The 25,146-nt window shown below is 55.6% G+C and overlaps 2 protein-coding genes across 9 annotated transcripts; one reads left to right on the forward strand and one right to left on the reverse strand.

Annotated features, from left to right (window-relative positions):
* Positions 1 to 24: 24 nt before the first annotated feature.
* Positions 25 to 16,528, forward strand: CC2D1A (coiled-coil and C2 domain containing 1A). Of its 5 annotated transcripts, none has more exons than XM_059696588.1 (29): positions 25 to 332; positions 1,926 to 2,061; positions 3,005 to 3,120; positions 3,212 to 3,277; positions 3,549 to 3,683; positions 3,778 to 4,012; positions 7,938 to 8,062; positions 8,393 to 8,465; positions 8,634 to 8,705; positions 8,809 to 8,939; positions 9,023 to 9,095; positions 9,815 to 9,948; positions 10,635 to 10,746; positions 10,824 to 10,996; positions 11,809 to 11,931; positions 12,018 to 12,076; positions 12,167 to 12,283; positions 13,538 to 13,611; positions 13,686 to 13,744; positions 13,863 to 13,914; positions 13,999 to 14,098; positions 14,186 to 14,276; positions 14,551 to 14,688; positions 14,777 to 14,841; positions 15,423 to 15,486; positions 15,558 to 15,709; positions 15,784 to 15,860; positions 15,942 to 15,989; positions 16,065 to 16,528. In XM_059696588.1, exons 1-28 carry the CDS (start codon positions 273 to 275, stop codon positions 15,980 to 15,982), a joined length of 2,853 nt encoding a protein of 950 aa, XP_059552571.1. In that variant the 5' UTR covers positions 25 to 272; the 3' UTR covers positions 15,983 to 15,989; positions 16,065 to 16,528. The 5 variants fall into 5 exon arrangements, with proteins under 5 accessions (XP_059552571.1, XP_059552569.1, XP_059552572.1 ...); XM_059696586.1 differs by having other exon boundaries at positions 15,583 to 15,709; XM_059696589.1 differs by having other exon boundaries at positions 14,780 to 14,841.
* A 455-nt stretch (positions 16,529 to 16,983) lies between these two features.
* On the reverse strand, positions 16,984 to 21,998 carry PODNL1 (podocan like 1). Of its 4 annotated transcripts, none has more exons than XM_059696594.1 (10): positions 21,732 to 21,997; positions 21,379 to 21,603; positions 20,855 to 20,948; positions 20,486 to 20,550; positions 20,262 to 20,371; positions 19,858 to 19,927; positions 19,475 to 19,590; positions 18,354 to 19,011; positions 17,502 to 17,650; positions 16,984 to 17,364 (listed from the first exon to the last, which is right to left on the reverse strand). In XM_059696594.1, the coding sequence occupies exons 1-10, from the start codon at positions 21,732 to 21,734 to the stop codon at positions 17,214 to 17,216; spliced, it is 1,641 nt and encodes a 546-aa protein (XP_059552577.1). In that variant the 5' UTR covers positions 21,735 to 21,997; the 3' UTR covers positions 16,984 to 17,213. The 4 variants fall into 4 exon arrangements, with proteins under 4 accessions (XP_059552577.1, XP_059552576.1, XP_059552575.1 ...); XM_059696593.1 differs by having other exon boundaries at positions 19,858 to 20,014; positions 21,732 to 21,995; XM_059696592.1 differs by having other exon boundaries at positions 19,858 to 20,014; positions 20,262 to 20,550; positions 21,732 to 21,998.
* Between the last annotated feature and the right edge of the window lie 3,148 nt (positions 21,999 to 25,146).

Below are 25,146 nucleotides of genomic sequence, written 5' to 3' on the forward strand. Positions count from 1 at the left end.
CACGCGTGCTTACGCACTGACTTTCGGGAGTTGTAGTTTCAATGCGGCGGGCCCCGCAAGTCCAGTGGCCGCGCTCCGGTGCCGCGGTGCCCAAGGGACGAGGCGGAAGTAGGGTGGCCACCCCGGGGACCGAGGACGCTGGGTCGGCGGTCGCGGGGCGCCGGCGAGGGGCGCAGGGCTCTGGAAGGGCGCGTGCGCGGCCATAGGCCCCGGGGGAGGAGGCAGGGCAAGGCCAGGCGAGGGGGCCGTGGTCTGGGCATCTAGCCTGGAAGATGCACAAGAGGAAGGGAACCCCGGGACCCCCGGGCCGAGGCGCCGCCGCCGCCCGCCAGGTGAGTCTGTACCCCGCGGCCCCGCCGAAGGAACCCTCCCCACCCCTCAGGGAACCTGATCTCCACCCCCCAGGTGAGCCACGGTCCCCGCCCCCCAAGTGCGGTTCGACCCCCCAAAGTGCGGCCTACGGGACCTGGCTCCCCAGCTTCTGGCGCCCCGCCCTAGGCTCAGGGCCACCTGTTGCCACACAGCCCCAGTAGGGGAGGGGAAGGCCTCGACTTGGGATAAGGACAGTACTGCTCCCCTGCCCGGGGCAGCTTTGAACCCTCCCATCAGCCAGGCCAGGTCAGACTCTTTTTATCCCCATTATAAGGATGAGGGCACTGAGGCCCAGAAAGGTGGACACCTGGCCAAGGTCATGGGGATTAACAGGTTGGCCAGAGCTCAGTGCAAATCCAGAGCTGCTGCCATGAGCCCACAGCACTGTGGCTGGGTCCCTCCTGCTCTCCCATCTCCTCTGCCCCAGGCACCCGAGAGTTTGATTTTTCTCAGCTTTAATGGAAGGAACCCAGGCCATTGCTTAGTACCCAGGTGTTAGAGTCTGGCCAACCTGAAGTTCCCTCCTAACCCCTGCACATTGGATACTTGGCCTCAGCTCTCAGCCTCAGTTTCCTTATCTGTAAAATGGGGGCCCTAAGAGTCCCTGTGTCACAGGACAGGTGTGAAAATTCATTGGAATAGTTTATGGTAAGTTCTAGAACATAGCACTCAGTAAATATTATTGTCATTGTTCATAGTATTAGAAGGAGCCATATATAATTGCCAATATTGGGTCATTTTTGATCCACAGAAAGGGCAATTTTGTATAGTTCATCCTAACATTATCATGTCATGATGGGTCATTAACCAGGATAGGATAGGATAGGATAGGATAGGATAGGAAAGGATAGGATAGGAAAATGGTCTGTTACATAGCAAAGAGCCCACTTTCAAAGTCATGTTACTGTCAGGGCTTCTATTTACTTTTTTTTTTAAATCCTCACCCGAGGGTATTTTTCCACTGATTTTTAGAGAGAGTGGAAGAGAGAGGGAAACACAGGGAGAAATATCAATGTGAGAGAAACACATCGATTGGTTGCCTCCTGCACGAGCCCCGACCAGGGCCCGGGTAGGGAAGAGCCTGCAACCAAGGTATGCGCCCTTGACCGAAATCGAACCCGGGACCTTTCGGTCCGAAGGCCGATGCTCTAGCCACTGAGCCAAACCGGCTAGGGCAGGGCTTCCTGCATGACCCCCTCTGCTGAGGATGCTGGAAGGAAAAGCCCAGGTGTGCAGAATGGCTGTGCTTTGGGCAGGGTGTGGGGCCTGTTTTCCCTACTGATTTCTGTAAGCAGCGAATCATGGGTGTGGACTCGGAGCAGGGAGCTGGGTCTCTCCGCTTGCCCTTTGCCCCATGTTGATCTATGCCAGGGGGCCTGGCCATCTTGAGACACCTGTTGCATTCTGGGCCTGTTCCAGACTTCTGACACTCCCCAGGGAAATGGCTTTTGCCACAAGGCCTGGGTTCCCTTCCTCCCAAGGGGACCCTGGGTCAATCATGGCTAGGTGTGGTGCATCCCCAGGTCTGACTGGACTCTTTTCTATTCCCACAGCTGGGTCTGCTGGTTGATCTCTCCCCGGATGGCCTGATGATTCCTGAGGATGGAGTTAACCATGAGGAACTGGAGGCTGAGTTCTTGGCTTTGGTTGGGGGCCAACCTCAAACCCTGGAGAAGCTCCGAGGCAAAGGTGAGACTCACAGTTCATCCCTGGAACATTTACCGAGCTCCACTGTGGGCAGGCTCAGAGCTGGGTGCTGGGAAGGCGGGGGAAAGGAGACAGAGAAGGTCCCTGCTCTCCTGAAACCCACGGGTCTGGGTTAAAGGTTAAGCACCAACTCTGTACCCAGAGTGAGGGTTCAATCCCAGCCAGGCCACTTACTGGCTGTGACTTCATGAGTCTAGCACCTGTGTGGGCCTCAGTTTTCCCATTTATAAAATGGGAATAAACCTCACTTACAGGAATTAATCATCTAGTGTTCTTAAAGCACTTCACACAGGTCCTGGTGAGTCGTCCAACCCACTGTCCGGTGATCGGGGCTGCGATGGGGGAAGCACAGAGCATTGGGAGACACCTAAGAGCTGGGAGGGGATTCTTGGAGGAGGCACGCATAATGGGGAGGGCCACCTGAAGAGGTGGGGAGCACTTCTGGGAGAGGTCACAGCACATGCAGATGCCCTGGGGGAGATGGCATTGGGCAGAGGATTCTAAAATGGTCCAGTGGGCTGGAGCCCAGACAGCAGACATAGCCTTTACACTTTTTAGCTAATACAATCGACCCTCATTATCATAAATTCTGTCATTGTGGATTCATCTACTGGCTAATTCTTGGACATGCACAGAGCCACAAAAAGTTTGAGTCACCCAACTTGCCCAGTGTCCCACAGTGAGAAAGTTCCAGAGCCAGAGTTTGAACTCAGGCTTCATAAGGAAGGGATAAGGCCGGTGAGGTCCCTGGGGAGTGGGATTGTGCCGGCTGGATCTAGAGCAGTGGCTGCCATGGAAGTGCCAGGAGGGAGACATGCTGCCCCAATGCCTACTACCCTATTCTCTGGGGCTGTGGGTGACTGGGATGGGAGGCTGGGGACTCTTGAAGGATCCCGATCCACCTGGCACCTCCCCCTGCTGCCAGGTCCCCTACCCATGGAGGCCATTGAGAAGATGGCCAGCTTGTGCATGAGAGACCCGGATGAGGAGGAGGAGGAGGTGACAGATGAGGAGGATGTGGAAGCTGATGATGACCTGCTGGTGAGTGTCCAGAGTGGGGCAGGAGGGTTCCTCCCATTGTTGCCCCATCCATTGGGCCCACATGCAAGCCTCTGGCCTTGTGTCCCTGCAGGCGGAACTTAATGAGGTCCTTGGGGAGCAGCAGAAGACTTCAGAGTCCCACCCTCCTGTGGCCCAGGTATCTCTGACAACTCTGTTCCCTAGCCCGGCGTTCAAGGCTTTCCCTTGAACCGCTTAGCCATGTGACCTCAGGCAGATGATGGGACACTTCTGAGCCCCAGTTCTCTATACTAGGAAAGGGTCTGATAATTTCTGTCCCTCCCAGGTGGGGGCAACTGGCCCAGGGGTGACATGGCTGGTGTGCAGTAGGCCCTCAACCAAGGACACCTTCAGGGTGGGCCGAGTTGGGTCACCACCCACCCACGCCATGCCCCTGGCCCCTCCCACAGCCAAAAGCCACAGCCCCCAGCCCAGGGTTGGAGGCCACCTTGAAGGAGAGGCTGGCCCTCTACCAGACAGCGATTGAAAGTGCTAGGCAAGCCGGAGACAGTGCCAAGGTGCGGCGCTATGAGCGGGGACTTAAGGTGAGTGGGCAGACAGGAGGGTGCTGGGACCCCACCATTGCCCCGGCACTCAGCCCTGTGCTCTTCCAAAACCCACATTTACACCTTCTTCCAGACACTGGAAAACCTGCTGGCCTCTGTCCGGAAGGGCAGTGCCATTGACGAAGAGGACATCCCACCACCTGTTGCCGTGGGGAAGGGCCCAGCAGCCCCATCGAGCCACACTCCTGCACCCACCCTGCCAGGCTCTATGAACCTGCCGGCCCCAGAACCCAGGGTCACAGTGGAGGGTCCTCCTTCCACTGCCCCTGCCTCGTCACTGGGCTTGGCTAAGCCCCAGCTGCCCCCAGGTAGGCTGGGAGCAGGGGTGTTGACATGGGCTGTCGGAGGATATATTCAGTGGTTGGCCCCTCTATGAGGGTTTAGGCCAGCCGTGGGCAAACTACAGCCCGTGGGCCGGATCCGGCCCGTTTGAAATGAATAAAACTAAAAAAAAAAAAAGACCGTACCCTTTTATGTAATGATGTTTACTTTGAAGTTATATTAGTTCACACAAACACTCCACCCATGCTTTTGTTCCGGCCCTCCGGTCCAGTTTAAGAACCCATTGTGGCCCTCGAGTCAAAAAGTTTGCCCACCCCTGGTTTAGGCCCTGTACTGGTTGTTCGATATTATAAACACTTCTCCCTTTCCGAGGTCTGCATGCCTCTGCAGTTCATGAATACCCTTTTTTTCATGTGTGGTGGTAGTAAAATATATATCACATACCATGTGCCATTTTAACCGTAATTCAGTGTAATTAAGTAGTGTCACGCAACCATCACCTCTATTTTCCAAATTTCACCCCAAACCAAAACTCTGTCCCCATTAAACACTAACTCCCCATCTCCATCTCCCTCCCCAGCTCCTAGTAACCTCTATTCTTCTGTCTATGAATTTGCCTCTTGTAAATATTTCATATAAGTAGAACCGTACACTATTTGTCCTTTGTTGTCTGGTTTCTTTCACTCAGGATAACGTTGCAGCTTGTATCAGAACTTGATTCCTTTTTAGGGCTGAATAACATTCCCACATACAGAGTTTTAAGTGGGTAATTCTCAAGCGCTCAGCTTGTCTGTCGTTTCTACTAAACCTCACCTGGCTGGAGGACGCACCTACCTGGAGGTTTTTCTTCTCTACCTCCCCCTCTGGGGTCGCCCTCCTCCCATACAGGAAAGGAGTACACAACCTCTCCCTTCTAGAACCTGAACTCTGGGTTCTGCTCCAGGGGCAAACGCTCCCAGATGGGAACCAATTAGATAGTATAAAAGGATGGCCTGGGCTTGAGAATGTGAACACTGGGTCTTTAATTCCTTTAGCGGCCAGGCTGGTCTCTAAGCCATTGTTTTTGGCGAAGGAGGACTATTGGAAATTGCCACCTGGAATTCTTGGTTGAAATCACCCCAAATTTTTCATGATGGGGTTTTTGGCATTTTTCACAGCAGGCGTTCGGAGAATTGTGGTGTGACGTGGCAATAACAAGACTGTCTCTTCCAAACTATTCTTTTTGGTGTGAAGCAGGTTTCTCTACACTTTAAAAAAGGAAAAAATAAAGTAGGAAAGGAGTGAATGGGAATCAGGAGCTAAATGTTAGGAGGTGGACCCAGCCTTTACTGTGTCAGCAAGAGGTACCTTCCTGATAAAATTTTACCCTTGGTTTGTAAAGGTATTTATGAGAAAGCTAGAGGTATTTATACTTCGCTCAATTACGTGCTAAATATAATTGTAACAGTAATTCAACCCCAGGAGAAAATTTTTTAATGCCGAGAGAGACTTGCGATAATAAATCAATCAAATATCAAGGTGTTTAGGTTCAACCTGTACACACCTTCTCAGGCTAGTGCCCTCAAACTTAAAGCCCTGGGTCCAGCTGTCAGTATGGAAAAGCACAGCCCAGGCTCTTTCCCAGGTGTTTCTAGGATTTGTGGTCACTGGGTGGTGTATCTGTTGTGCTTTGTTTTTTAAATATATTTTTAAAAAAATATATTTTGTTTTTTAAATATATTTTTATTTATTTCAGAGAGGAAAGAGAGGGAGAGAGAGATAGAAACATCAATGATAAGAGAGAATCATCGATCAGCTGCCTTCTGCATGCCCCACATGGGATCCGGCCTGCAACCTGGGCATGTACCCTGACCAGAATCGAACCGTGACCTCCTGCTTCATAGGTCGACGCTCAACCACTGAGCCACACCAGCTGGGCTTGTGCTTTGGTTTTTTATACCAACAACTTACCGATTACTTTCAATCTAGAGATACTTCCTCTGAAAACAAATTGAGCCTATTATTCAAACTAAATTGCTGTTTAAAAAGCAGGTTAGGCCCTAACCCGTTTCGCTCAGTGGACAGAGCGTCGGCCTGCAGACTGAAGGGTCCCAGGTTCGATTCTGGTCAAGGGCATGTATCTTGGTTGCGGGCACATCCCCAGTGTGTGTGTGTGGGGGGGGGGGGGCGTGTAGGAGGCAGCTGATCGATGTCTCTAAATCTCTATCCCTCTCCCTTCCTCTCTGTAAAAAAAGCAATAAAATATTTTTAAAAATAAAATAAAATAAAAAGCAGTTTAGCCCTGACTGGTTTGGCTTAGTGGATAGAGCCTTGGCCTGTGGACGGAAAGGTCCCGGGTTCAATTCCAGTCAAAGGGCACATGCCTGGGTTGCTGGCTTGATCCCCAGTGTGGGGCGTGCAGGAGGTGGCCCATCGATGATTCTCATAACTGATGTTTCTTTTTTTGTTCTTTTAGTTTTTTCCTTTTTTTAAATAATTGATGTTTCTATTTCTCCTTCTCCCGTCCTCTCTGAAATCAATGAAAATATATATTTTTTAAAAATAAATAAAAGCAGTTTAATCCTCTGTTTCCCAGCTTTACCAACACACCACATAAGTGTGTTTTGGTTACAAATGTATGATAGGGTGGTCAAAAAAGGTTCTCAAGTCCCCACATAGATAATGTTAGGATTAAATTCTGTGGGGGACATGGATAGAAAGAAGAGAAGAAGTATGAAATTTCCAACTGCTAAAAGTGAACCCTGGTAAATGTTTTATAAGGAAATGTTGGTATATACTCAAAAGAATTGAAAGCAGAGACATGAAGAGATATTTGCACACCCATGCTCATAGCAGCATGATTAAAAGGTAGAAGCAACCCAAGTGTCTATTGGTAGATGGATGGATAAACAAAACACTATATCTGTACAATGAAGTATTATGCAGCCTTAAAAAGGAAGGACATTCTTGCCCTGGCCAGGTGGCTCGGTTGGTTGGAGTGTCATAGGTGGCAGGTTCAACTCTTGGTCAGGGCCCATACCTAGGTTGCAAGTTTGATCCCTGGTTGGGCCACATATGGGAGGCAACTGATGGATGTTTCTCTCTCCTTCTCTCCCTCTCCCCACCTCCATTCCCCCCCCCCCCCACTTTCCCTCTCCCTCTCTCTATAGAAATCAGTAAAAAATATACCTTCGGGTGAGGATTTAAAAAATAAAGTAAAATAAATAAAAGGAAGGACATGCTGACACATGCTACAATGTGGATGAACCTTTTGGATGTTATGCTGGATGAAATAAGACAGTAAATACTGTCTGATTCTACTTATTGAGGCTCCTAGGGAAGTCAAATTCATAGAGACAGAATGGTGGGTGCCAGGGTTTGGGAGAGGAGGAATGGGGAGTTAGTGTTTAATGGGGACAGAATTTCAATTTGGAAAGATGAAAGTGTTCTGTTCTGTGGATGGATGATGGTGATGGCTGCACAACAAATGGATGTACTTAATGCCACTGAACTGTATACTTGAAAATGGTTAAGATGGTGAATTTTGCCTTAATTGTATTCTGTCATATTTTTCAAAAATTAAAGAGTGGATATTGATGAGTTCCAAATCACCATAGTAGTTAAAATATGTTAGGTTTAAAAGAGTGGTGCAATGTTTTTCTTTTTCGAACATAAATATTTGCAAGATACTGGGAATGACAATGTTGGCCACTTTTAAAACTTAAGATGAAAAAATTTTAGATGTCAACTTAACAATGCTTAACGGTACATCAAATTTGCCAAAAAATTTGGGGCACAAAACAGCAATGGCTCTGGAGCCTGCCAGGCCTAAGCTGAGTCCCCACCATGCTGTGTGACCTTGGGGAAACAGCATACCCTCTCTGAGCCTCAGTTCTCACATCTATAAAATGAGCCTAAGAACAGTTTTTGCTGTGAGAATAGAAATGGTCTGTGTGCTCTTCTCCCTGCCAGGTCCCTGCAGCACTGGCCCCCTGGCTCAGTTGCAGAGCCGCCAACGTGAGTACAAGCTGGCCGCTCTTCATGCCAAGCAGCAGGGAGATACCTCCGCTGCCACCAGATACTTCCGTGTGGCCAAGGTGTGTCCAGACTGAACGACAGACAGTGTCGTATGGAAAGGACGGGATGCTTCCAACATTACATGGTGGCAAAGAACGTGGGCTCTAGAGTCAGACTCACCTAAATTTGAATTCTGGCCTCATCAGTCCCTAGGTGCCATTTGTGGCACCGCTTAAAACCTTGGTTTACCCTTTCTGTGAAATGGTCCTAAGTGTAAGAAGAGGCTTAAGCAAGAAGGGACAAAGGAAGGGGCAGAACTGGGAGTCCTCTGTCACATGGCAGGGCATGGAGGCTCCCCATAGGGCCCTGGCTCCAGCTCCAGCCTCTCCTGACCCCCTTCCTTCTCACAGAGCTTTGATGCTGTCTTGGAGGCCCTGAGCCGCGGGGAGCCTGTGGATTTGTCCCGCTTGCCCCCTCCACCTGGTAAGGACCCCACCTGCCCACCTTCCAGGACTATTGGAGGCTTCCACTGACTTCCTGATATTGCCGCCCCTTTTGGTCAGGCTCGGAGACCCGCTCAGGCCACACCAGCCTGGGGGTAGGGGCGGCCACAAGCAAGCCCCTCATTGCACTGGACTTCTCTGCCCCCAGACCAGCTGCCCCAAGACCCACCATCACCACCACTGCAGCCTCCGGCTCCCACCACGGTGCCGCCCACACCAGGTAGGCTCCTGGGACTTTGGGCGGGCGGGCGGGCCAGGGCAAGACAGTCCCCTTCCTCCCCTTCCAAGACTCTTAACCCTGCCCCCACCCTCATTGGGCCCAGAGGTTCCCCCACCCCCAAGGACTCTCCTGGAAGCACTGGAACAGCGGATGGAGCGATACCATGCGGCTGCAGCCCAGGCTAAGACCAAAGGGGACCAGCGGAAGGCTCGCATGCATGAGCGCATTGTCAAGGTGCATGGGGGCTGAGTGGGTGGGTGGGTGGGCAGCACCTGGAGACCGTGCCAAGGGAATCCTAATATCTGTGTCCCCCACAGCAATACCAAGATGCCATCCGAGCCCACAAGTCTGGCCGAGCTGTGGATGTTGCTGAGCTGCCAGTGCCCCCAGGTAGGCCCTGCCCCTCCCTCCAGCCTCTGAGCCTTTGCAGGTGCTATTCCTTCTGACTGTACAGGCTTGGGAAGTTGATTGCGACACATTCAGGAATTCTGCAAGCTTCTTAGGCAATTGGTAGCTTAAAATCAGTATAGTTGGCGTGTTTACACCTTGGAACTTGGCCAACACTAAAAATCAGGGGGTTTTATTTGAAGAGCCTGTTGGCTAGCCCGCTGCTGTCTGATCTTTCCTTTTCTTCTTTGTTTGACTCACTCCTCCCTGGTCATCAGCTCTTCAGCTTTACAGATACCTGCTCCGCCTCCCATTAACCCCGCCAGTGAGTTGGAGGCCTCCTTTGGGTTCTCAGAGCTGCCTGTGCATCTCTGCTGAGAGCAATGATCTCTCTGCACTTTGGCCCCCCAGGAGTCCCCCCAGGTCCAGGACCAACCCTTGCACCCAGCACAGCGCCTCACAGTGCTTGCTTATTGGAGTCTGGTCAAGGTCCAGGGTCAGGCGAGAGGAGCCAAGAGACAAGAGGGAGGTTGACAGGGTCTGGTGTCTACACCAAACCACCAGCAGCTCCTTCCTGCATTTAAAGTGGATTCAAAAAATAAAAAATAAAAAAAATAAAGTGGATTCAAAGACCCAAGGCTCCATTGGATCGGGTGGAACCCACCTCTCCACCATCATGGCACAGGTTTCTCTCTCCTGACCGGGCTCTCACTGGCCGCCAGGCTTTCTCCCTATCCAGGGCCTAGAGGCCTCCGAGTCCACCCAGCCAAGCCTGGTGGGGGTCCTGGAGACTGCTATGAAGCTGGCAAACCAGGACGAAGGCCCAGAGGACGAAGAGGATGAGGAGCCTAAGAAGGTATGAGGGCTGGGTTCTTGGGGTGAGGCAGGGAGTGACAGCAAAGTAAATCCTGACAATCCCAATCTTGAGCTAGAACAGCAGTTCTCAACCTGTGGGTCGTGACCCCTTTAGGGGTCGAATGACCCTTTCACAGGGGTCGCCTAAGACCATCGGAAAACACATATATAATTAGATATTGTTTTTGTGATTAATCACTATGCTTTAATTATGTTCGATTTGTAACAATGAAAATACATCCTGCATATCAGATAGTTACATTACGATTCATAACAGTAGCAAAATTACAGTTATGAAGTAGCAACGAAAATAATGTTATGGTTGGGGGTCACCACAACATGAGGAACTGTATTAAAGGGTCGGGGCATTAGGAAGGTTGAGAACCACTGAGCTGGAAAGAACTGGCCTCGTTTCTTGGCCCCGCCACTTCCTGATCATGTGGCCATGGACAAGTCATTTTGTTCTCTGGGCCTCAGTCTCCTCTTCTATAAAGTGGGCATAGTCCTAGTCCCTATCTTCCAAAGCTGTTGCAAAGATTCGAGGAGAACAGGACTGTAGGTTGTATTTAGTGCTGAGGAAACAGAAATTAAGCTGGTCACTATTGTCAGTGTCAGGCCCTGACTACTTGGGGAGTGGCCTCATCATAGGTGCTGGAAAAGCCCTGATTTTCTCTCTGTCCTCGGCAGTCCAACAGCCCTGCGGCCCCCACAGCCCAGCCCAAAGCCCCACCCTCAAAGGCACCCCAACCAGGATCCACCTCAGCAGCTAAAGCAGCCCCCAAAGGCACATCCAACAGAGGTAGGTGCCCCCTCCCCACCCTGCCTGTCACCGGGCCACAGGCTGGGCAGCACCCGCAGATGCCCCTGTGCCCACAGCTCAGCAGCAGTTGGCCTTCCTGGAGGGCCGAAAAAAGCAGCTTTTGCAGGCTGCATTGCGAGCCAAGCAGAAGAACGACGTGGAGGGAGCCAAGATGCACTTGCGCCAGGCCAAGGGGCTGGAGCCCATGCTGGAGGCCTCACGCAACGGGCTGCCTGTGGATATCACCAAGGTGAAATCTCTGGGCCGGCTAGACCTTCCCAGGTGCTCATCTGTTGGGCTATGGCCAAAAGCAGCCATGTGACTTGGAATATATTAGTCAGGATGCAGATTAAGCTGCTGTAACAAACAGGCTCTTCCTAAGAGACTGGTTAAACAAGACAGATGCTTATGTTTCTTGCATGTAACACTCAGGGTGCTCTGGGCTCTGAAAGATAAAGCCCTTTAGAGCCCAGGTTCTTTCCATTTTGTTGCATCTGAGGAGGTCGTCATTGTGCATGTGGTCCAAGTGGACCGCTAATCTGTCTGCATCCCGTCCATGGGAAGTCATGAGGGAGAAAAATTGCAGGCCAAGAAGCTTCCTCTAAAGGAAGTGGCATGGAATTGTCATCACTACTGCTCACCTCACATTGCCCAGAACTGAGTCACATGGCTGCACCTAGCTGCAAGGAAAGCTGAGACATGTCTCTTGCGGGGCGGCCATGTACCCAGTCAGAACTCCATTATCAGGGAAGAGGGTATGGATCCTCATCAAGTAAGGCCCCAATGGCCCCTGGCCCAGATGCCCCTTTGAGGAGGGGTTTGCCCTCCCCAGAAGCTAGTGGAGGACTTGCCTCTGGAGGAGAGTTTGGGTGGGTGGTGGGAGCATAGATTTGGGGGAAGTAGTTAATAGATTCTGCCACTTTGGTCAGGACCGTACACCTCTCTCTAGCATCACTTTTTTCTCTGCGGAAGAAAGAGGCAGGGGCCAAAGCAGTGGTCAGGGAAGGCCTCTCCAAAAAGGGATTAGGGCAGGCCCCTCTCCATGAGCCTTGTCTTTCACAGGTGCCACCCGCCCCTGTCAACAAGGATGACTTCACCCTGGTCCAGCGGCCTGGCCCTGGTCTGTCTCAGGATTCTATCCGGCGCTATGGTGAACTCACCAAGCTCATAAGGCAGCAGCATGAGGTGAGGGGGCCCCTGGCCTGGGTCAGCAGGGTTCCCCCAGGGTCATGGCCCCTCAACCCTCCCTTCACTGTCTTTTGCCTCACCAGATGTGTCTGAACCATTCTAACCAGTTCACTCACCTGGGTAACATTGCCGAAACCAGCAAGTAAGTGCCCCCATGCCCACCTCTGCCTGATGTGTGCACCCCCAGCCTGCCTCTGGGACCAGGGACCTGAGCAGAGCCCTCTTATGGCAGATTTGAGAAACTAGCAGAGGACTGTAAGCGGAGCATGGAGACTCTGAAGCAGGCCTTCGCCCGGGGTCTCCCCACGCCTTCTGCCCGCTTTGAGCAGAGAACCTTCAGCGTCATCAAGTAAGGCCCCGATGGCCCCTGGCCCAGATGCCCCTTTGAGGAGGGGTTTGCCCCCCCCAGAAGCTAGTGGAGGACTTGCCTCTGGAGGAGAGTTTGGGTGGGTGGTGGGAGCATAGCACACTCAAGGGTCCTGAGGCAGGCATGAGGTGTGAGTGAAGGATGGCAAGTGAGGAGGTGTTAACAGCGACACCCCGTGGAAACAGTGCAGAGGTGTGCCCTGTCGGGGGCCCGTGGGATGGCGGTTGTTGGTCCTGCTTCAGTTAAGTGTTCCCACGCCTGGATAGTTGGGGTAATTGCTCCACTTGTAGAAGTTGGGTGCAGCCTCTGGGGTAACCTAGGAAAACCACGTAGGAAAATCCACACCGTTTACCCTGGCTTTCCCACGTCTGCATGGCCTGGCTCCTTGTCACTTCCTTTCTGTCTGTCGTCCCCAGTTGGCTCGCCCCCTGCCACACAGCCCTCTTTTTGGTCCCTCAGACACACCAAGCATGTTCCCACGCAGGGCCTTCACCCCAGCGGTGTGTCCTGCCCAGACTCTGTTCCCCGTGTAGCATCTCCATGAAGCATCTCTATGCAGCGGCTTCTGGACATTCAGCATCACCTATGGTGTCACCTGAGAGGCCCTCCTGACCACCCTGTCTAAAGCAGCCCCTCCTGAGCACATTTCAGTCTTTCCCCTATTTTAATTCTTTGCAGAGTTGCTTTATTTCTTTATTCATTGGGCATTTTTCCACTCAGTCAGCTCAGGTTCCATGAGCACAGAGATGGGTCTCATTTACTTCTGTATCCCCAGCATCAAGACCAGCGTGATCAAGAACACAGGCTGGCACATAGTAGGGCCTCCAGAAATATTGTTAAATGAAGGGAACGTCCCCAAGCCATGAGGTCACTGACTGGCACTTAGTAGGTACTCAAGTAATGCCAAATGAAGAGAAGGCCTATAGCAGCTAGGGCACTGGCTGGCACATAGTAGGAGCCTCCTGAAATACTGTTAAATGAAGAGAAGGTGCCACAGCAGTGAGGCCACTGATGTGCAAAGCAGGTACTAAATGTGTGCAAACTAAAGAAAATACCCAAAACTTAGTCATTGGCAGAATTGGACAGAGAACTCTAGTTTGTCTAATTCTAAAACTGGAGCTCAGGAGCTGAGACACCCCCAAAGGCAGTGCGGGGTTCCCTACCCATGCTGAAGGAAAAGGTTGGGGGGGCAGTGAGGTTGAGGTTCCTCTGTCTCCCCACCTGCCCTCCTGGAAGGATCTTCCCAGACCTCAGCAGCAATGACATGCTCCTGTTCGTCGTGAAGTGCATCAACTTGCCCACACCTCCAGGTGAGGGGGCGCCAGGCAGGGGTCAGGGTTCTGGGGACCACCTCTGCCCAGCTGTGACCTTTGTTTGTCCACAGGGCTGTCCCCTGGCGATCTGGATGTCTTCGTTCGGTTCGATTTCCCCTATCCCAATGTGGTATGTGGAGAGCCAAAGAGAGATGGCCTTAAGCCCCATCAGGATGGGAAGTGGGTTGGGCAGGGGTCCCAGGCCAGGCCCCAACCCCTGAGCTTTCCTGCCTCTTGACTGGTCCCAGGAAGAAGCTCAGAAAGACAAGACCAGCGTGATCAAGAATACAGACTCCCCTGGTAATTCATGGGCAACAGGTACCCCCGGCCCTCTGCAGAAATAACATGAGACGATAGCTGACCCCTCCCTCCTTCCCTGGGCAGAGTTCAAGGAGCAGTTCAAGCTCTGCATCAACCGCAGCCACCGAGGCTTCCGAAGGGCGATCCAGACCAAAGGCATCAAGTTCGAAGTGGTCCATAAGGGGTGAGCTGGGGGGTCAGGCACTGCATGGGCGCTGAGGGAGGGGAAGCTACCCTGGGCCAACCATCCTGCGTCCGCTCACATACATAGGGGCCTGTTCAAGACCGACCGGGTCCTGGGCACAGCCCAGCTGAAGCTGGATGCCTTGGAGACGGCATGTGAGGTCCGGGAGATCCTTGAGGTAAGAGGTGGCATTAATGGAATGTTCCATTATGGCCATGTCATCATTCACAGTACTCAGCTGCTCCCTGCCCTGAGCCTCCCAAGGGTCCTCTCTGCTGACCCAGCCCCTCCCAGCCCCTAACACTTCCAGCACCTGCTCCATTATGACCGGTTGGTGTCTCAGTCTCACCCATGGGCTCATAGTTTGGAAATCACCTTGGTTCTCCCTGATCCCAGCCCTGGGACTCCAGCCGCTGCCTGCTTCCCAGCAGCCTCCCCTTATGCCCACCCAGGTCCTGGATGGTCGCCGGCCCACAGGGGGACGGCTAGAAGTGATGGTCCGGATTCGAGAGCCACTGACGGCCCAGCAGTTAGAGACAGTGACTGAGAGATGGCTGGTCATTGACCCCGTGCCAGCAGCTGTGCCCACAGTGAGACCCCCACCCAGCAGCAACCCCAGGGCGGGAGGCTGGGTTCAAGGGGATCCAAGACTCACAACACTGGTTTTGTCCTCTGAAGCAGGTTGCTGGGCCTAAAGGGAAGGCCCCTCTCATGCCTGCCTCTTCAAGGGAGCCAGGAAACAGGTAGGTGGCTGAGCCAGGCCGTGCTGGAAAGAACCCCTCTCTTCCCATCTCAGTCCTTCCTGGACAATATCTCATCAGGCACAAATTGGAGTATGTCCTTCCCCCATTTAAAACCTTTCCTGGCTCCCTTTCTTCTGGAGGATCCAGTTTAAACTCCTCAGCTTGATTGTTAAGATCTTTTTTGATCTGACCATTGTGAATACTAGTATATCCAGCCTTCTCTCCCCCACTTCCTCCTTTTGGTTCATGGCTACACCTAGTTTTCACTGTCCTCTTGGCGTCTATGTTACAATGCCCAGAGCACCTCTACCTCTATACTTGTTCCCTATTCCTCTGCCCAACTCTGACTCCTATGGGTCCCAATTCGGCTGTCATCTCCAGGAAGCCCTCTCTGACTGCCTGGCACAGGCATTGCAGTGGCCTATATATACAGTTGCCTGAGTGAACATCACTGCCACCAGGGTGTAGGCTGAGCAACATTGTGGTGGGCCTGGCTTGTTCCCTAGTACCCATCGTGTCAAATTAATGGAGTCAGGGGTGAGGGATCCTTGTAGACCCTCATCTCTATCCCCACCCCATAGATCTGCCCGGCCCCTGCATAGCCTTAGCGTGCTGGCCTTCGACCAAGAGCGTCTGGAGCGGAAGGTGAGTGCCCACCCACTGGCCTTGGTGGGGCAGGATTGTGGGGTCTGCAGGCTCAAGCAGGGCCCTCTCAGCCCCCTTTGTACCCCACTCCCTCAGATCCTGGCCCTCAGGCAGGCACGGCGGCCAGTGCCCCCGGAGGTGGCCCAGCAGTACCAGGACATCATGCATCGCAGCCAGTGGCAGAGGGCACAGCTGGAGCAGGGGGGCCCAGGCATCCGGCGAGGTGGGGGCTCAGGGACAGGCACACGGGGGAGGGGCAGTGGCAGTGGCCCCATTCTGACCCCCTCCCACCCTCAGAATACATGGCCCAGCTGGAGCATCAGCTGCAGTTCTACACAGAGGCTGCTCGGCGCCTAGGCAACGAGGGCAGCAGGGTGAGTCGGCTGGAGTTGGGGTGGTCACTGGGGGACTGGGGCTGCCAGGGGCTTCCCACTGACTCCCTTTTGGATCCCCAGGAAGCTGCAAAGGAGGCGCTCTACAGGCGGAACCTGGTTGAGAATGAGGTGAGCAGCTCAAGTGTTGGGGTGGGGGTGGGCAGCTGTGGCCACGGCCCCCCTGACTCCTGTGGACTTCTGCAGCTGCAGCGGCTCCGCAGGTGAGGCGCCAACGGGGCTGGCCGCCCTGGAGATCTGGGAGCAGGCCCAGGCCCTGGTGCTGGGAGGAGCTGACATGGCCACAGCTTCCGACCAGACAAGCAGACAATCAGCGGACAATCGGTTCTGGATGGACTCGTCCCCTGCTGGGCCCACCCAGCCTGGCCAGAGCCTCCCTGGCAGGGGGCATCAGGGATGGTGCCTACCAGCCAGCCTGTGCCCCTGGCCTGTTCCGGAGGTGGAAGAGTGGCTAGGACCAAGCCCTGAGAGCCCCTCTAAGCACTTTATTCCCTGTCCCTCCCCAGCCTTAATCCTCAAGCCCTCCCACACCCAAAGAAGCCTCTGAGAGCAGCCAGAACCTGGCTGGCTCCCCACAGGGGTGCCCTGGCCCAGCTAGGCCCCAGGGTTGATACACAGAATAAACAGCCAGGGCCACACCCGGCTCTCCATCTTGCCTTTGTTTCTTGCCCTCAGTGGCCGCTTTGGGTCTTCCCCCCACACACTTTCCCCAGGGGTAGTAGAAGGGAAGGTGCCTGGGTGGAGGAGTGTCCGCAAAGGATGTGTTCTTGCATGTGAAAGCCCATGCATCTGTCAGGGGGTCTGTGGCTGCCTGAGGGCGCCTGCCCTACCATGCATTTAATCTTCACGTATAAACCCAGATATGCCCAGTGGCCTTGGGTATATCTGGGTTTAGAGGTGTGGTCAGGCCATACGTGGTGGTGCTTGGTGACCCATGTGGTTCTCAGGGCCTCAGAATCCAGCCCTGCCACTCACTAGCCGTGGGACCTGGACCAAATTGCCTGATCCACTTAGCATCCTGCAGCCTCAGTTTCCCCCACTGGATAGAGGGATGGTGAGAGCCCTTCCTGTCCCACAACGTGAAGGGCACCTGATTGGTGGTGAGTGCTCGAAAGAATTAGGCTTTATTGTTGCTGTCTCCATCTGTGCGGGACCTGGCCAGCAGGGTCACCTGATGTGTGAGCTGCATGCCTCGGTCCTTCCCTCCGTGTGAGGTGCCCCAGCTTCCTAGCCAGCACTGGTCAGGTGGGCTTAGCCCGGAGGCCTGGGAGAGGTGGGTTGAGGCCCCAGGTGGGCACTGTCTCCTTAGTCCACAGCCCAGCAGAACCCCTTAGGTCAGGGGCACCCTGCCCGTGGCTGCCGTGGGGCCGCGGATGGCAGCTGGATCAGGACCTGCTCAGGGTTACCCGTCGTGTCCACCACGCACAGGTGTGGGAGGCCCAGGAAGGCCTCAGGCGCAATGCTGGTCATGTGAAGCCTGTTGGCCCTGAACCGAGAGGCAAGCATGAGGGCAGGTGCAGGGGAAGGGGCCATAACCACCCTGACCCCCTGGGCCTACTGAGGTCCCCACAGCCCACCATGGCCCTCCCTGCCCGTGTGGACCTGCCCCGGCCCTGAGGGCACCTGAGGAAGAGGGCACGTAGGCTGGGTGTGCTGAGGAAAGCTTCGGGGCCCACGTGGCTGATGCGGTTGCTCTGCAGGTGCAGCTCCTCAAGGGCCTCGGGCAGGTCGGGGGGCACGAAGGACAGCTGGTTGTGGCTGAGGTCCAGCACCTGGCAGGTGGGCAGAGACGCCCGTGATGGCTCTAGGCCCTGGGTCATCTGCTCAGCTAAGCCCCAAACCACTCTCCCCCCAAGCCCTCCTCCCCTGCATGCCCAGCCCAGTCCTGCCCCTTCTCCTGGCCCTTTTCGAGGCTGCTGAAATCCCCCCTTGGCAGAGGTAAACAGTCCTTTCTGGGGCAGGCCCTGCTGTAGATGCTAGGGGCACAGACAAGTTCCCACCTACTGTGGGAGACACTGATTCAATTAGCCATTCACGGAGATGGCACTTAACCCACATTCTCATGCCCTTCTAACACTGTCGTTTACTTATGTTTGCTATTGATTGCTTTCTCCCTAGGCAGGGCGTTTATGCCAGGCCCAGGCGCTGTGTCACTGTGACCCCCCTAGAACAGTGCCTGACACCCACAGATGCTTTAAACTCTGGGATTAATAGTGGTGAAGAGCTAGAGGCCACAGTGTTTACTGAGGCGATGGAGGGGGTGTCTCAGAGGACCAGGAGGCAGGGACAGCACAGCAGAAGGCCTGGGAGCTGAATCTGTCTTATCTACCCCAGGGCTATCTACCCCAGGGCTAGCCCCCCGTGGGGGGCTCTTTCTGTGGTATCTTCCAAGGGCCTTGTGGAGGAGGACCTGGGCAAGCAGGGGATGGAAGGGCCATGGGGACAGTCAGTGTGGCTAACCAGCCAGCCTCTGACCTGGAGGGCCTGCAGCTCATGCCAGGTGCCGGGCTCAATGTCACCCACTCGGAGTCGGTTATGTGCCAGGCTGAGCTCTCGCAGCTGGTCCAGGCCGGCCAGCGGCTCGGGCTCTAGGGCCCGCAACTGGTTGCGCTGCAGCCGCAGGGTGTGCAGGCCAGTGGGTAGACCAGAGGGCACCCGAGTCAGCTGGTTGCCGGCCAGGTCGAGGCTGCGTAGGGCACGCAGCCGGCGGAAGGCCCGATGGTGCACGCGGGCACTGACCAGGTGGTTGTAAGCCAGGTTGAGCTCGGCCAGGCGTGGTGTGGCTGCCAAGTCTCGGGCACCCAGTGCGGCCACACGGTTGTGGGGCAGCACCAGGGACCGCAGGCGGCGGGGCAGCACCAGGGGCACACGCTCCAGCCTATTCCCATAGACATGCAGCGTGTGCAGGCCCCGCAGAGGCCGCAGCGCCCCTGCCGGCAGCCCCGCTGCCCCCAGCTGGTTGTGCTGAAGCAGCAGGTAGCGCAGTCCCCGTGCCCCACGAAGCCGGGCTGCCTCCACCTGCTGGATGCGGTTCCGGCCCAGGTGCAGCACAGTCAGGGTGCGAGGCAGGCCGGCAGGCACCGCGGCCAGCTGATTGTGGGACAGGTCCAGGTACTCGAGGCGGTGCAGTTTGCTGGTGGGAGAGGGGACTGGCGTCGGTCTGGGCACCCAGCCTCGTGGACCCGGTGATCTTGGGTGGAAGGCAGAAGGGCTGACGAGTGGTACTGAGATGTCAGCTGGAAATTCCAACTTTGGGGTGGTGAGTTGAGAGATCTGGGTGGGAGGTAAACTTGGGGTGATCAAGGCAGGTTCTGGCCTGAGGGTTAGAGGTGGGGATGACCAAGACGGAATTCTGGGTCCAGATCTGCATGTGGCAGCTGTGATGTTGGATAACAAGATGGGAGCACAAGGTAGTTGGTAGTGAGGGTGGCTGCCCGGTGCTGGGCTGAGCTGGCGCACAGTGAGTGCTCACCAATGAGGCCATGGGTAGGAGTGATACACGGGAGAGGACAGAGGGTGGTGGCCCCAGGCTCTGAATCCTCAGCCCCTACTCCCAGCACAAAGCTGTACCCCATCCCACCTGTCCCAAGCCCCACCTGAAGGTGGTGGCATCCAGGCCACTGTCTGTCAGCTGGTTATGTTGGAGGTAGAGCTCACGGAGGTGGGTCTGGCGGCTCAGGGCTCCTCGGGGTACCTTGGAGATGAGGTTGTTCTGGGAAAGGAGGAGAGAATGAAATGCAGGGTCTGGAATAGAGGGCAGTGGAGAGCCACAGAAGGCTCTTGAGTAAGGGAGTGATAGAGGAGGAGCTGACTTTAGCAAGACTGCTCAGAGCACTTGTGACCCACTTGTGCCAGTGGTGGAGACTCAGAGAAAGATATCGCTGACAGCTGGAATATTAAGGGGGCAGAGGGGCCTTCCGGGAGAGAGGTGAAGGGGGGCGGGGCGGGGCGGGGAGGAGGTAAAGTGAAGGAGGGGCACCTGCAGGTGGAGCCGCTCCAGAGAGGGTGGCAGGCTGGGCGGCAGGTAGCTGAGCCGGTTGTTGGAGAGGCTAAGGGTGGTGACAGCCTCAGAGCCGTGGAAGGCATCGGGGGGCAGGCCGGCGTTGCTCAGGTGGTTGTTGTGGAGGTACACGGACCTGAGGGGAGCCAGGCTGCGGCCACCCCCAGGCTCCCCACCACTCCCCTCTGCACCCCAGCTCAGGGCTGCCTTCAGTGTGCGTGAGAGTGTGTGTGTGTGTGTGTGTGTGTGTGTTCAGACAGAGCATGCAGGGTCCTGTCTCCCCCAGACCCCCCACGGCAGGCTCATGACCTCCCTCAGACCCAGGGGAGGGGTGGCCTAGGCATGCCTGAGGCCTGGAGGGCCCGAGATGGGCCAGGGGCTACCTGAGCGCCGGCTTCTCCCCAAAGGTGAGTGGGAAGATCTCCGTCACTTGGTTGGCAGCCAGATCCGCTACTCGGAGGGATCGAGGCAGAAACTGGGGGGCCACCGAGAGCTGTGGGAGCACAGTGTGCTGGTCCTGGTAGCACCTTCCAGCCCCTGCTGTTCCCTCTCTGCATCCTCTGTGTGGCTGGCTGGGGTGCGGTGGGGAGTTGGGTGGGGAGCTCACCTTATTGTGGGCCACGTAGAAATGCTGCAGCTGGCTGAGGGACTCAAAGGCCTCGTCGGGCAGGCCTGGGAGCGGAGTGGGTATTGAGGGGACCCCAGGCCTGGGAGGGGGCAGGGGGCAGAGGGAGTCTGTGCTCCCAGCTGCCCCAGGGCTCCTGGCCTGGGACTGGCAGAGGCTCCTCCAGGCACCCCCTCCCAGTCCACAAAAGCCACAGCCCCCCCTCCCCACCCCCATCCCCTGAGTTTCCATCCGGCTCAGCAAAGGGCAGTTCTGGGAAGTGCCGCAGAGCTGCCCACAGACCCAGCATGGGGGAGGGACAGGGCTGCTGGGGCCAAGCCAGGGAGGGCAGCCTCCCGTGTTCCCCCTCACCCTCAGAGGAGATGAGATTGTTGTGCAGGTTGAGGGTGCGAAGACCACTGAGGCGGGACAGCTCATTGTAGGGGAGCTCCTGCAGCTGGTTGTTCTGGGGAGGGGCATTCACACCCCTGACCCGGATGACCCTGAGCCCTCAACAAAAGCCCCCAGCCCTGATTCTCAGCTTCCCATCAGCCTAAGCAGGAGAGCCCCAACACCCCATTGCCCCCATAGTTGATCCCAAACGCCTCATCACCCCTTAGCCAAAAGGACTTTAATCCCCAATACCCCATCCACCCCTATAGTTGACTCCTGACACCCATCACCTTCACCCCAGACAACCCCATAACTGTCAAGATTTTGACCCCCTGTCTCTCAGCCCCTCCCACATCCAATATCTGTACCCCACCTCCAACGCCAGGGCCAATACCCACATGCCCACTGCCTCACCCCTGCATAAGGACCCCACACCGTCACTCAATTCCAGCACTTCCCATGCTCGTCCCACTTCACCCCACCCTGTAATGTCCCCCCCTCACCTGCAGGGAGAGGTGCTGAGCCTCCCTGGTGATGTTGTGGGGGAACAGCCACAGGTCCAGGCCATCGCAGTCCACGGTGTCAGCCCGGGGGCAGGAGCAGCGCGGGGGGCAGGCCCGGGGCAGGGGCTGCGAGCTCTCCCCCATGTGGGGGAAAGCAGGGTCCTCCATGCCGGGGGTAGTTGGGGGGCCCAGCAGCAGCAGGAGCAGCAGCAGCAGGCTCAGCCGCTGGGAGTGGAGGGACAGGTCAGGGTGTAGCCAGGTTGGGCACCCTGTCGCCATGGTGACAGGAGCATCCCAGAGGGGGTGCAGGGCAGGCCAGCCTCACCCTCATACCTTCCCCCACCCCACCTCACCATAGCCAGCCCCAGTTCAGCTGTCTTGCCCGAACTGCCGACCAGGGCTTCCTAATGGAAACCAGGCGGTCACCTCCTGGAGCCTCTGCTGTGGCCGCCACCGCCCCCCATCTCCTGGCACAGGCCACCCTCCCTGCAGGCTGTTCCCCCGGGGCTTAAGAGCGCTGGCCTACCCCCTTGCCTGCTTTGGGGAGGGTGGGTGGGCTGATGGATGGGGTGGTGAGAAAAGGCCAGCCTGTCCCCTTGGCTCCCCACCCCCACCCCCAGCTCTGCTTGCGTAACCTCCGCCAGCTTGGGCCGGGCTACGGGAGCAAGGAATGTTTGGGGGAAAGCTAAGATTCACCCTGTCTGGTATTTGGGCCAACCACAGGAGCAGGGGTGGAGGCAGAGGAGTGGGGCATGCTTCAGGCCGCAGGAGGGTCCCCAAGGACCTGAGGCTGGCGGGGAGGGGTCAGGGCAGGCCTGGGCTCAGCCTGCTAAGCCCCGACACCAACCTGGAGGCTCTCAGCCAGGCCTGCTCTCCCGGCTCCTCCCCCACCAGCTGGCCTCACTGGCAGTCACTCCCCTCCTCACCCAAATGGCCACAGCCGCCGCTGCCTGGAGGAAATTACACGTGTGGAGGCACCAGCCTGGTGGTTAAGGATGCGCACTCGGTGCCAGCCTGCCTGGGCTTGAACCTGGGCTCGGGCTCCTCTCTGGGGCTCGGTTTCCCACTCTGCAGAGTGGAGGGAAGGTGGTCTCACCTCCCAGGATGGGCGTGAGGGTTAAGGGAGATCATGCCTATGAAGTGGGAAGACAGTCCCCGCACATCCCATGCCCTCAATGCCAGAGCAGCAGTGTGTGTCACCGGGTGAGGAGGCACATGCCACTTACCAGACAGACAGACAGGAGCAGAGCAAGGACGCTGGGCCAGGTGCAGAAGGTCACCAGGGCAGGACACCTCCAGGAGCCTGGCAACGGGCAGAACTGGGACAACAGGACCTCCCCCAGGATAAGCTTTCCTCCCCTGGCGTTGCGGTTTAGACCCCCTGACCTTTCATATTGCTGGTCATGGGACTGGGACCTTCCCTTCACCTTTCCTCCTCTGATGCGTTGCCAGTCAAGTGGTAGACCCCCTTGGAGGAGGAGCAAGGGATCAAAGAATGGCCTCATGCGGCTCCCATGCGGGCCCTTGCAGAACGGTCCCCATAAGCATTAACCCCCAGGGATAACATCTGGACCTGTTGTGTCTCAGCCCCAGGCCCTGAAAAGCAGCAAGGCCAGGTGGGGTGACACCATGGCTGACATTAGGACCAGCTGCCATGAGTAATGACTCCCTCCCCTGGCACCGACCAATAGAGACCAGGACCCTGAAAGGACACACCTGGAAAAGCTGATGAATATTCTCAATGAGATCCTCCCCTGGGACGTCCCCTAAGATCCCTGCCTTTAGAGAGGGGAGGAAAGCCCCAGGCAGAGGACCCAGCTCACCTCTCTATCCCACACTCTCCATCGCGCCCTGCCTTTCCCTACTCCCTCCCCCCAGCACCACACCCTTTTCTGGAACATACTGCACCTCCCCTCCTCCTTACCCCAGGCACATGCATCCTTGCTTGCTTTCTCCTAAGTTCCTAGGGCCCTTCTTTAACCTCTGTCACTTGTTTCCTGAGCCCATGTAGCCCAGCTGGCTCACTTCTTCTACCTCTGTCACTTTCTAAATAAACTTCTGCTTGTATTTGAGTCTTGGCTCTGAATGCTTTCTTAACCAGAACTCAACTACTGAGGTGACTGAACTGAGGTCCAATTGCTGGTAACATTCTGGTGCCATTTTGCCGCAAATAGTCTGGTCTCTGAGACATGCCACTTACCAGTGGGGTGACTTCAGACAAGTTATTTTCCTGCCCCAACCCCAGCTTTCCCACACCTAAAATGGGACGACAGCAGACCCTGCCTCAAAGGGTTGTCACAGGCAAAGCCAGTAACAGACAGATGTTCTGAGACCACATCTGACCCTCCCAAGCCCTCAGCGGCTGAGGCCATGGCTGAGGAGGTAGGGACCCCTGGAAGCAGAGCTTGAGACAAGGCCTGTGTGTGTGTGTGTGTGTGTGTGTGTGTGTGTGTGTGTGTGTCAGAGGAGGAAGCTGTAGGGAAGCGGGGCGGTAAGGAAGGAAGGGAGCAGTCAATAATCAGTAAGTTGTCACTGGGGTTATCAACTTGCCTGGATCTTGCCAGTCTTAGCACTCAAAGTCCTGTTACCCAGAAAACCTTTAGTCCTGGGCAGACTGGGGTGATTGGTTGCTATTCTTATCAACACATTCCTGCCATAGACACCTGGGGGCTCACTCCCACTGGGGAACACTAAGAGACTGTGTAGGACACACACCTCAGAGTCACCCACCTCAGGGGCAATGGAACTGGGATATTGATCTTATACTTCCCTCCATCTATCACTGATGGAGGGCTGCCCCCGAGGGGCCTGAATTCTGCTGCACTTTGGGTAGAGCAGGCTCTAGTCCTAAAGAGGTACAGGTGCCTGATGGTGAGGCATGAGGGCATGAAAGGCCCCAGATAGCACCTGCTATAGGAGGCTATGGGGTCCAGCCATGGGGAGTTGGCAGTGAAGTGCATCAGGTGGGTGGTAAGAAGGGAGCAAGATGTAGGAGAACCCTGGCTAGTGTTGCTCAGTGGTTGGAGCATCAGCCCAAGCACCAATAGGTCTCAGGTTCAATTCCCTGTCAAGGGCACGTAGCTGGGTTTCAGGTTTGCTCCCCCCACCGCCCCCCCCCCCCCATAAGGGAATGTGCAGGAGGCAACTGGTCGGCCAGTGTGTCTCTCTCACATGAATGTTTCTCTCTCTCTCTCTCCTCTCTCTCCTCCCACCTCTGGTTTAACAACAACAAAAAAGACATGGGAGAATGGTGGAAAGAGAGGGTCTCTGTATTATTAATCTCTCTTCCACAAAGAAGGAAACTGAAGCCCAAAGAGGTAGTCATTTGCCCACATTTCCGAGGACTGTGTAGCCTTGTGTGTGGGGCCCTCAGGCTGGGGCAGGAGACAGGTCTTAGTCTTGGCCAGAGACAACAACAAACCTCACTCCAAGTTCTCCATGTGGGGCTGATGGCCACTAGTTGGAACATCGTGTAGCAGAATAATATAGCCAGTCCCAGCGAGCTACTGAGCTCCACGGCCCGGCCCCTGGCCCCAGGAAAGCAGCAATGCCAGCCAAGCTGTTTGAGTTTCTGGCAGGCCTCCTTCATTTGCAAAGTATGGAGAACCCAAACCAAACTAACTAATGCAAACATAACGTTTACTGACTCATGAACAAAATACTGGGGGAGAGGTTCTTCGGGTATAGTTGAATCCAGGGGCTCAAATGATATCTTCCTATGGATTCTCTCTCTACCTCTCTGCTCACCAGCAGGCCACTCTGTAGGCT

The sequence above is a fragment of the Myotis daubentonii genome, chromosome 5, assembly GCF_963259705.1.
Source record: "Myotis daubentonii chromosome 5, mMyoDau2.1, whole genome shotgun sequence".
Lineage (NCBI taxonomy): Eukaryota > Metazoa > Chordata > Mammalia > Chiroptera > Vespertilionidae > Myotis > Myotis daubentonii.